The sequence below is a fragment of the Moschus berezovskii genome, chromosome 12, assembly GCF_049115385.1.
Source record: "Moschus berezovskii isolate FMDL1 chromosome 12, NW_MosBer_1.0, whole genome shotgun sequence".
In the NCBI taxonomy this organism is placed as follows: domain Eukaryota; kingdom Metazoa; phylum Chordata; class Mammalia; order Artiodactyla; family Moschidae; genus Moschus; species Moschus berezovskii.
The window spans coordinates 95,406,621-95,418,104 of NC_142471.1; the positions used below are offsets into that span (position 1 = coordinate 95,406,621).

Here is an 11,484-nt window from a genome sequence, read left to right on the forward strand (position 1 = left end):
CCACAGTTGAAAAACATCAATTCTTCGGCATTCAGCTTTATTTGTAGTCCAACTCTCACATCCATACATGACAACTGGAAAAACCATAACTTTGAGTAAATGGACCTTTGTCAGCAGAGTAGTGTCTCTGCTTTTTAGTATGCGGTCTATGTTGGTCACAGCTTTTCTTCCAAGGAGCAAGCGTCTTTTAATTTCATGTCTGCAGTCACCATCTGCAGTTATTTTGGAGTCCAAGAAAAGAAAGTCTGTCACCGTTTCCATTGTTTCCCCATCTATTTGCCATGAAATGATGGGACCGGATACCATCATCTTAGTTTTCTGAATGTTGAGCTTTAAGCCAACTTTTCCCCTCTCTTCTTTCACTTTCATCAAGAAGCTCTTTAGTTCCTCTTCACTTTCTGCCATACAGGTGGTGTCATCTGCGTATCTGAGGTTATTGATATTTCTCCCAGCAATCTTGATCCCAGCTTGTGCTTCATCCATACCGGCATTTCCCATGATGTACTTGGCATATAAGTTAAATAAGCAGGGTGACAACATACAGCCTTGATGTATTCCTTTCGCAGTTTTGAACCAGTCTGTTGTTCCATGTCCGGTTCTAACTGTTGCTTCTTGACGTGCATACAGATTTCTCAGGAGGTAGGTCAGGTGGTCTGGTATTCCCATCTCTTCCAGAATTTTCCACAGTTTGTTGTGATCTACACAGTCAAAGACTTTGGCGTAATCAATAAAGCCGAAGTAGATGCTTTTTTGGAATTCTCTTCCTTTTTCTCTGACCCAACAGATGTTGGCAATTGATCTCTGGTTCCTCTGCCTTTTCTAAATCCAGTTTGAACATCTGCAAGTTCATGGTTCACATACTGTTGAAGCCTGATTTGGAGCATTTTGAGCATTACTTTGCTAGCATGTGAGGTGAGTGTAATTGTGCAGTAGTGTGAACGTTCTTTGGCATTGTCGTTTGGGATTGGAATGAAGACTGACCTTTTCCAGTCCTGTGGCCACTGCAGAGTTTTCCAAATTTGCTGGCATATTGAGCAGCACTTTCACAGCAGCATCATTTAGGATTTGAAATAGCTTAACTGGAATTCCGTCACCTCCACTAGCTTTGTTCATAGTGATGCTTCAGAAGGCCCATTTGACTTCTCATTCCAGGATGTCTGGCTGTAGGTGAGTGAGCACACCATCGTGGTTATCTGGGTCATGAAGATCTTTTTGTATAGTTCTTTTGTGTGTTCTTGCCACCTCTTAATATCTTCTGCTTCTGTTAGATACTGGCTTTAAGTAAATTGTAAGTGAATTTCAAACAGACATGACTTTGCTTATAGGATTTCAAGTCTAGAATGTAGCGCACCCCACCTGGTAGCACCCATGTGTTCTGGAGCTCTCCTGGGCAGCCCAAGACAACAAGGGGCAGCTGTAGCTTTAACATCCTCGAAGCCTCCCTGGAGCCCGGCCCTGCCTGGCCTGGCAGTGAGGGGGGATGGTGGCAGTGGTGGGCGCAGGAAGGTCTGGGCAGCAGTGAGGGCTCAGCTGCAGGAGTGCCAGCCTTCAGGGAAGGAGGGTGAGTGGAGCTGCCAGGGCTCAGGCCCTGCTTGGCCTGGCCAGTTAGGGGATTTCATCTGAGGTCAGGTTCTTGATGTTTTACATGGAAAGCACGCAGTCGGTGCTGCCTCTGGTGTCTTATAACGTGCTGTCTGGGTGCTGCTGCCTCTCCATTTCTGACTTAATACAGTCATCCCACGAAAGAGCTCTGGCCCAGCCCTGGGGGCCTTCAGCACTAAGTGCTGGCAGGTTTTCTGAGTCAGCGAGCTGCGGTCCTGCAGTTTCATTGCCCAGGTTTTTTCTCTTGCTGAGTTCCAAGTATGACGTCACGCTTCTTGAGGAAGCCAGTGAATCATTTCCCCAGTAAACTCACTCCTGAAGGAAGAAGATGTGTAACATAGTAGCTGTGAACAGCCCTGAGGCATCGAAACTCCTCTGCACTTGTCATTCTGTATCTATTTGTGTTTGCATTCGGAGCCCAGACACTCCCAAGCCTGTTCTTGTCTGAAGGTTTGTAGACTGTCTCTCAGCTGCTGCAGCTCTGGGGGAGATGGAAAGTGTCTCATTTCACTCTGGAGCTGAGCTGCGTGGGCAGCTTCTTTTTACGCGTGTAACAGTGTGTGTTACATGAGTTCTTGTGTTCACCTGCTAAGAACTTGCATGTCTGGAAGCGTGTTCACCTGCTAAGAACTTGCATGTCTGGAAGCTGGGGATATTGGTAACAGTTTTCCGTGAGAAGGTGACAGGCCATGTTGGTCTGCTCTGGCAGAGGGCAGCTCTTCATCTTGAGATCACTTAGAGCCTTAGCTGTGTTGCTGATGGCTCGCCCCCGGCTCTCTCAGCACGAGCCGTTGAGTGCTGGTTTGGTTGAAAGGGTGATGAGGGAATGGATTAACCTGGTGACTGAGTGACTGGTTAGTGTAGACGCAGACAGCCGACGTGAGCTCTGAAGTGGACAGTGCGCCACTGCAGCGTTCAGGACGCAGAATCAGTTGAGAGTTGGGTGCTTCCTGTGGGTCACTGCCCAACACCTGAAACCGACGGAAGTTAGGGGAGTGCTGTGCCCCCTCCTGGCCGGGGAGCCGTTGAGTCCCGGTCCCACGTCAGGCCTGCCCACCCATCGAGCTGCATGGCCTGCTGCCTCCAAGTCATGTGCTCCGAGAGGTCGTGCATGGCTTCTTGATGTCACCGGATGTCTGCTTGTTAAATGGGTACAAGATCCCAAGACCTGCCTGTCTGGGTTTAATCCAGAGAGAGTGCCAGTGGATTTTAGTGGTTTTATTGATTGATGTTCATGAAGCTTAAGAATAACCTGAAATGTCCTGTCAAATCGTTTATCTTAAACTAGAAAAGCTTATTTATCCTCCACCATCACATTTTAAACGTGATGGCTGTGTTCCAATTTCAGATCTGAAAGATAGGCACAAACCCTTTCTGAATGCTTCAACTTTTTAATGGTTTCCGGCCTTGACATTTACATACCGGTGCCTGGCTTTCCAAGGTTGGGTTGGAACTGAGAAGCCTCGTTACTGCCTGTGGGCAGCGGGCGTTGTGTGCATTGTGTCTGAGTGGACCTGATGTTTCTTCAGTCACTTCAGGTTCATTTTCCTTGTTAAATAGGACGCTTCACTGTTTTGCTCCAGTTGCTGTGTTTGCTAATGCTGAAAAATCTGTGGGTTTTCAAACATCTTTTAGCTCTAATTTTGTAATGTGATAGTGTACCTGCAGTTTTTATGGCGGTGCTCTTAGTTTGAATGTGCTGGTGGACTGGAGTTTGCATCTAGTAAGGTGTTTCTGGGCTTCTCTGATACAGATGCGAACTGCCATTGTTTAGATATTTTCATTTTCTATATATACATATGATGATACTGTTTCATTCTTTATTTTTAGGAACTGAAAGAAAATGGGGAGTTGCTGCCTATACTGAAAGGAGAAAATTAATGAACAGTAGACTTGGTGCCCACCCACTGCAGGAAGGCTTCCTCCAGCGGAGCAGTTCATGATTTAGTCCTCAGAAATGGACTAGGAGGAGAAAATGCTCATCCCCAGTTACGCTTTGTGTATTTCACAAGGCTGTGCTAAATAACGTATGTGACCTTTTTTCCACCAAAAATAGAATGCAATAAACATCTTCAAGTTCAATTAAAAATAATTGTGTAAAAAAGTGTCTTTATAGTGATGTTAGGCATGTAGTTACTGTAACTAACCCACTTTTCATCTCTTTTTCATCATCTGTGGGCATCTTGCAGTTAAGAAATAGACAGTCTTCAGAGAGTGGGGCACTTGAGAATCTGAACCACACCAGCATTTAGAGCCACTCATAGACCAAACCAATGGCTCCCCTCACTGGCCGAAGATCTTTTTACAGCTCAGAGAATTCTGCTGCAGGCCTTTTTCTGAGCATCACTGAGCTGGGCCCTGGTGAAGTGGCTGTGTCCATGTCGGCGTCAGCAGACTCGGGACCTGTGTCAGCCCCGGCAGCATAGTACCTGGGAGCCGCCCAGAGGAGGGGACTTTTCATTGGGGTGTCAGCAGGTTTCTTTCATAACCTGTCCAAGGATAGGTAGCCTGGCAGAGAGCAGGATGGTGGTGTTGGGTTGTGTTACGCATCACAACTTTCTCTAATCTTTGCACTAGAAATACTAATTTAGTCCTTGAATAAGTTGAGAGCATCCAGAAGTCCATGAACGTTTCAGCAGTATTTCTGATTCTGAGTCTAACACAGCGAAACAACAGTTGCTTCTCTAGGTCTCTGCCGTGCATGCCTTAAACAGATGGCTGAGTCCGTGCTCATGTTCTTAGACTCTGCCAGTACCTGAGGCAGATGGTATCCTCATGGAGCTTTCCCTGCCTGTTGACTGGGTGGCTGCTGCTGCTGCTGCTAAGTCACTTCAGTCGTGTCCGACTCTGTGACCCCATAGACGGAAGCGCACCAGGCTCCCCCGTCCCTGGGATTCTCCAGGCAAGAACACTGGAGTGGGTTGCCATTTCCTTCTCCGATGCATGAAAGTGAAAAGTGAAAGTGAAGTCGCTCAGTCGTGTCCGACTCTTAGCAACCCCAGGGACTGCAGCCTACCAGGCTCCTCCATCCATGGGATTTTCTAGGCAAGAGTACTGGAGTGGCTTGCCATTGCCTTCTAAGGCTCCAGAAAGTTGGTGTTTGTAAGGAAAGGGGTGCAGCAGCCAGCAGTTCAGGTAGGAGAGATGGGAAGAAATGCAGGGAGTTCAGCGCAGGTAAGCCTTCGCTCACCAGGGTGCTGGCATTTCCTGTCTCTCACGTGACAGGCCATCTCCCTGCCGTTCCATCGTGCAGAGAGGAGAGACATGCCCTTGTGTGTGACAAGTGGCCTTGCTTCCTTGCTTCCACGAAGAGGACACCCCTTGTGGTTTAGTGTCTTCTTGCCACTGTGTATAATTAGATGCGGCTCTTTTTTAGTCTATGAACTACGTTTTTCCACTTTGAAAATAACTATAAGCAAAACCTCTAAAATGCAGATGGAAATGGATTTTGACTGAAATTTTATTAAGCCGTCGGCTCCAGGGATGTGCGTGACTCATGGAGGGGCCCTGATTTCCTTTATCCTAAACCCAAACCATCTAAACCCCATAGCGCTTGCGTGACTTCTGCACTCTCCATGGGTGTTGTCTGCCCTGTTGAATTTTCTACTAGGTCAGATTTTAACCTCACCTGTCGCAAGCAACAGTATCTGCTGTCACAACACCCCGAAAAGGTCTTTTTTTCCCCTCCTCTTGCATATTCAAATAGAATGCATAACTTTTAGCAAAAACTCTGATCTCCAATTAGGGAGCCAGCCTTCTGCTCAGAAGTGTTGCTCTGGTAATATTAAGATGCCGTGTGTGTTTTAGGACAGACCCCCTTCAGGGGACTCCAGCGTGATGAAGAACTCTGGCAGTGCCGCCCTCGGTGAGTTGGGAGAGTCTTCGGGGCGTTGTCCCTGTGCTGAACATGATGCTGACCTCTTGAGCCCTGTTAGTTGTCGGCTCTGTTGGCTCCAGGTAAGTTGGAGTGACAGAGGAGCAGATTTCTATCTTGCAGGTGTTTCCAGCTAGACGTTGGGAACTCCAGTCGACCTTGGTGTGAACTGATAGCCATTCCTCGCTGACTTTCTGGATGTATTCTAGGAGTAAGGCAGGTGAGTCCTGTGCCCAGAGGAACTTCACCTTCCACAGGTCGACCCTGTCAGATTTCCCAACAGCCGAGCCTGTCCTCGTCATCATCTTTTGTCAAGAGTTGTGATCTTCTCTCTGGAGATAGTGTAGTTCCCGGCATCTGAGAGGCGTCACTGGGGAGGCGGCGGTGTCGTCCAGATACTACCCGAGGCCGAGCTCCGTTGGGAGCAGACCACGGGCTGGTGCTGTGTGGGGGCTTCAGTGAGGCCAGAAGCTTGGGGAACAGTTGTGCGTGTGGATAGAAAGGCTGAGCATCACTGCTGTCTGCCAGGGAGCAGGGGCCTCCCCACGGGCTGGCTCTGCCAGCTCCTCGCCTGCACGGCTCCCTGTGCTTGAATTCACTTGGGAATTCAGGAAGGTATGCTGGGCCGAGGGCTTGTGCCGGGCCAGGGGCTGGGAGAGGCGGGTCACCGCACGGGTGTGAGGCTACTGGCAGCAGCTGCTGTTAGGACTTCATCTCTGGACCCTGGGGGGCCAAACCTCCCGTTGTCCGGGTTGCCCTTCTGGGAACCACCGGGGAAGGGCAGGCAGCTCCGCTCGACCGTGTGTCCCACTCTGAGGTAGCCTCCTGGTGAGGGTTCCTGGGGGATTGGTATCCACTTGGGGAAACAGCTTGCAGGAATGGACTTAAAAAATCACAATAGAACTGCTTTGATTTTACTTTTAACCAGACATGGAAAAAAAAAATGAAATCGATGAAAGGAGTTAGGCATTCAGGTCAGGAACGCGGGGAAAGACGAGACTTATTAGCTGCAGGACCCAGTGTGGGGTTGGGCTTTTATGTGTGACTCCAGGATTGTACGACCCTGAGACCTGAGGCTCGCCCCTTGCATGAGGCCGCCCCACCAAGGTGGATGGAATCAGACTGTCTTTTTGCCCGTGATGAGAACTGCGGGGTGACCAACCAGCATGCTCCGCTCTGGCTGTCCCTCTCCTGAGCATCAGGGAGGCAGTTCATCCCACTACCTCCTCCATTGCTGTCACTCCTATAATCCAAGGATTGACCTGAAGAAGGCTGTAGGCAAATGTGTTGAGACTTGTTCTGATAATATCAGTGGTCCTTGGAAGATTAAAGGACAAGGGGGTGACCTTGCCCTGGTGGTGACGGAGACCTCGTGTCATTCTGGGTCCGCGGGCTGCCGTGCTGCTCTTGGTCTCTATTAGGAACCTGAGGTCCCGCCCATCTTGACTGATGGAAAACTTGCTCAAGAAGGAAGAATTATTATTCTCCATTTTCAGACACCTCCTGATGAGTTTGAAATAGAGACTGATTTTTAAAAAAGTATATTTTTATAATTAGAAAATCTCATTTTTTTTTTTAAGAAAACAACTTTCCAGTCATGCAGAGAAGTTACAGTCAGTCAGTTCAGTCGCTCAGTCGTGTCTGACACTTTGTGACCCCATGGACTGCAGCACGCCAGGCCTCCCTGTCCATCGCCAACTCACAGAGCTTGCTCAAACTCAGGTCCATCGAGTAGGTGATGCCATCCAACCATCTCATCTTTTGTCACCCACTTCTCCTTCTGCCTTCAATGTTTCCCAGCATCAGGGTCTTTTCAAATGAGTCAGTTCTTCGCATCAGGTGGCCAAAGTATTGGAGCTTCAGCTTCAGCATCAGTCCTTCCAATGAATATTCAGGACTGATTTCCTTTAGGATTGACTGGTTTGATCTCCTTGCAGTCCAGGGAACTCTCAAGAATCTTTTCCAGCACCACAATTCAAAAGCATCAAGTCTTCAGCACTCAGATTTATTTATGGTCCAACTCTCACATCCATACATGACCACTGGAAAAACCATAGCTTTGACTAGATGGACCTTTGTTGGCAAAGTGGAAGTCTCTGCTTTTTAACATGCTGCCTAGGTCGGTCGTAGTTTATCTTCCAAGGAGCAAGTGTCTTTTAATTTCATGGCTGCAGTCACCATCTGCAGTGATTTTGTACCCCAAGAAAAGAAAGTCTGTCACTGCTTCCATTGTTTCCCCATTTGCCATGAAGTGATGGGACCAGATGCCATGATCTCAGTTTTTTGAATGTTGAGTTTTTAAGACAGCTTTTTCACTCTCTCACTTTCATCAAAAGGCTGTTCAGTTCCTCTTCACTTTCTGCCATAAGGGTGGTGTCATCTGCATATCTGAGGTTATTGATATTTCTCCCGGCAATCTTGACTGCAGCTTGTGCTTCTTCCAGCCCAGCGTTCCTCATGCTGTACTCTGTACAGAAGTTAAATAAGCAGGGCAACAGTATACATCCTTGATGTACTTCTTTCCCAATTTGGAACCAGTCTGTTGTTCCATGTCCAGTTCTAACTGTTGCTTCTTGACCTGCATAGAGATTTCTCAAGAGGCAGGTCAGGTGGTCTGGTATTCCCATCTCTTTCAGAATTTCCCACAGTTAGTTGTGATCCACACAGTCAAAGGCTTTGGCGTAGTCAGTGAAGCAGATGTTTTTCTGGAATTTTCTTGTTTTTTCGATGATCCAATGGATGTTGGCAATTTGATTTCTGTTTCCTCTGCCTTTTCTAAATCCAGCTTGAATATCTGGAAGTTCCTGGTTCACGAACTGTTGAAGCCTGGCTTGGAGAATTTTGAGCATTTCTTTGCTAGCGTGTGCAATTTGCTAGATGAGTGCAATTGTGCGGCAGTTTGAGCATTCTTTGGCATTAACCTTTCTTTGGGATTGGAATGAAGACTGACCTTTTCCAGTCCTGTGACCACTGCAGAGTTTTCCAAATTTGTTGGCATATTGAGTGCAGCACTTGCATTGCATCATCTTTTAGGATTTGAAATAGCTCAACTGGAATTCCATCACCTCCACTAGCTTGCTTTGTAGTGATGCTTCCTAAGGCCCACTTGACTTCACATACCAGGATGTCTGGCTCTAGGTGAGTGATCACACCATCGTGGTTATCTGGGTCATGAAGATCTATTTTTGTATAGTTCTGTGTATTTGTGCCACCTCTTCTTAATATCTTCTGCTTCTGTTAGGTTAAACTTCTGCAGAGAAGTTTAGTTGACCTCAGAAAATGCTATAATGTGTTTAAAACACTTGACACAGGTGATCATTACCTGCCTCATTGGAAGGAATTACAGAAATAAGAGCTATCCCGTGGCCAGATCAGAAGTTCACAGCTTAAGACTGAAATATGAAACATGATTTCTGGCTTAATTTTTAATGAAAGTCAGTTTTCTTAAACCTGACAATAGATACATGTTACCAAAATTCAAACAGTTTTTTCCCCCGAAGGTGAAAATGTTGACTCTTTGAGATCCCATGCAGCCCACCAGGCTCGTCTCTCCATGGAATTCTCCAGGCAAGAATACTGTAGTGGGTTGCCATTCCTTTCCCCAAGGGATCTTCCCTACCCAGGGATTGAATCTGGGTCTTCTGCATTGCAGATACATTCTTTACCATCTGAGCCACATTGCAGATAATTCATTTTTTATACCACATTTCAGATGGTGAGTTGGAATGGATATATAAGTTGTTGCCTCATTCACCAAAATGGGTAATTTCAAAGACAGGGTTTTATAGTTCGTAGCCCCACACTGGTTTCAGAATTCCAGGGGCTTTTTCATAGAGGTTTATCTGATATCTACAGATGTTCAGATCCGAAAGATGTGAGTTCAGCTGGCTTCAGCTCAGTTGGGCCACAGTGGGGAGGGTGTGTGTTGGGCATTGCCGGGCTCGCCACACGCCGGCTCAGCTGAGACCTCAGTGTTCTCTGATTTTGACTCCAGGGTGTCTAAGTCACTCTGCAGGGGTCCGGGGCTGGCAGTGGGGTCTGAACCAGAAAGACGCTGACTCCAGCCCTGGGAACTGTGCTTTGGGCATCTTGATATGACAGCTTTAGCTGGAGGTCTTGGGCTTCCGAAATGACAGGACTTTTACATGCATCAAGAGTACTGTGGATTTTTAAAATTAGGTGCCAGGACTCAGCACTTAGGACCAAAGGGGCCTCTCCTGTGCTTCCCCATCTTCATCTAAATGACTACCATTTGTAGATAATTTTTAATTATCTCCTAAAACAACACATTTTGTGTGAGTACATTACAAGTTTCCCATATGAATCCCTGGAGGTCAGAAGGGCAGACAGGGTTCCTGCTCACGTGTGGCTCTTAGAACGCCATTGCCTTCTTTCGGTATACGAAGCAAGTTGTGGTCTGAGTGGAAAGCATGACCTTGGGGCTGTGGGGTCATAGGTGTAACATGCTCCCCTGCATTTGCTCTGGGATTCTATGCTGTGTATGAACGGGGGGCAGGGGACATGTATGAATGTGTGCCATGGGCACCTCCTGTCCACACACACACCCTTGTGCTGTAGGACTTCAGTCGCTCAGTCGTGTCCATCTCTTTGTGACCCCACGGACTGCAGCACTCCAGGCGTCCCTGTCCATCACCAACTCCCGGAGTTCACTCAAACTCATGTCCATCGAGTCGGTGATGCCATCCAACCATCTCATTCTCCGTCATCCCCTTCTCCTCCCGCCTTCAGTCTTTCCCAGCATCAGGGTCTTTTCCAATGAATCAGTTCTTCGCAACCAGGTGGCAAAAGTATTGGCGTTTCAGCTTCAACATCAGTCCCACCAATGAACACCCAGGACTGATCTCCTTTAGGATGGACTGGTTGGATCTCCTTGCAGTCCAAGGGAGTCTTAAGCGTCTTCTCCAACTCTACAGTTCAAAAGCATCAATTCTTCGGTGCTCAGCTCTTTATAGTCCAACTCTCACATCCATACGTGACTACTGAGTATACATACAGGACTATAGTCCAACTCTCAAATCCACAAAGGACTTCACTTAGCAAACCCAAGTCCAAAGGCATAGTGATAAAGAATTTCAAGGTGACAGTGGAGTGTTGAATAGTCTGGGTTCCCTGAGGGGTGCTGCACAGGCCAAAGAAGCCTTGGGCGTGTGGTCTGTTGGGGGAAAATCAGTGTTCTTCCCTAGGGATCTTGTTAAAGAACCACTTGGTAACCACCGGCCTTCTGAGTCTTCTCTTTGAACTTTGAACTGTTCGCCAGGGAAACACACGTTACCCTCAACATGGTCACTGGGTCCTGGCTCCGTGCTCAGCGTGCATCCCTGAGTTAGTGGCATGGTGTAACGACAGCTAGCCCCCACCCACCTGGTGAGGATCACATGTCCAGCCCTGTCCTATATATTTGATTCCATGAATCACTTCTCACAATAACCCTGTGAGGTGGGCATCATCAACCCCATTTTATGCTTGGGGAAACAGCACAGAGAGGGTCAGCCACCTGCTCCAGGTCACACAGTACCTGGTGGAGCTGGTGTTTGGCCCTGGGTCACCTGGCCCCAGAGCTCATCCTACACGTAGTGGAGTCACTGAGTCAGCTCCTTCCCTGGTGACGCAGAGGGAAGCCATTCATGTTTCCAGGTGTCCAGAGGGGACTGAGCACAGGGCAGAGCTGGCCTGCAGAGGGGCCCTGCTGCCCTAACGGGGTGAGAGCTGGTACAGGGTTGGGGTGGGGAGAAGACTGGACCAGTCTGCGGGAAGCCTGGTGCTTCTCGTGCAGAAACTGCTGAGGACTCGGCACAATGGGTGTCACAGGGGTGACAGGGAACAGGTGCAGAAATTTGCCAGTCTCCGCTCTAAGCAGGTGGTTGAGCTCTCAGGCCCGCACCTCCGGAGCGCAGCGCAGGGCCATCACCGGCAGGCGCTGTGCTCAGACTGGGCTGCCGGCCAGTAGCCCCTTGGCTCTCCAGGCGGCTGCTGTCGGCAAGGCCCCC

General features: G+C 48.3%; 1 protein-coding gene across 1 annotated transcript in view; it reads left to right on the forward strand.

Annotated features, from left to right (window-relative positions):
• The window catches only part of GLRX3 (glutaredoxin 3), a 30,864-nt gene extending 27,165 nt beyond the window's left edge, over window positions 1-3,699 (forward strand). Inside the window, exon 11 of the mRNA XM_055424385.2 lies at window positions 3,433-3,699. Coding sequence (XP_055280360.2) covers window positions 3,433-3,483 — 51 coding nt within the window. The 3' untranslated portion in view covers window positions 3,484-3,699. The remainder of the gene's footprint in view (window positions 1-3,432) is intronic.
• The last annotated feature ends 7,785 nt before the right edge of the window (window positions 3,700-11,484 follow it).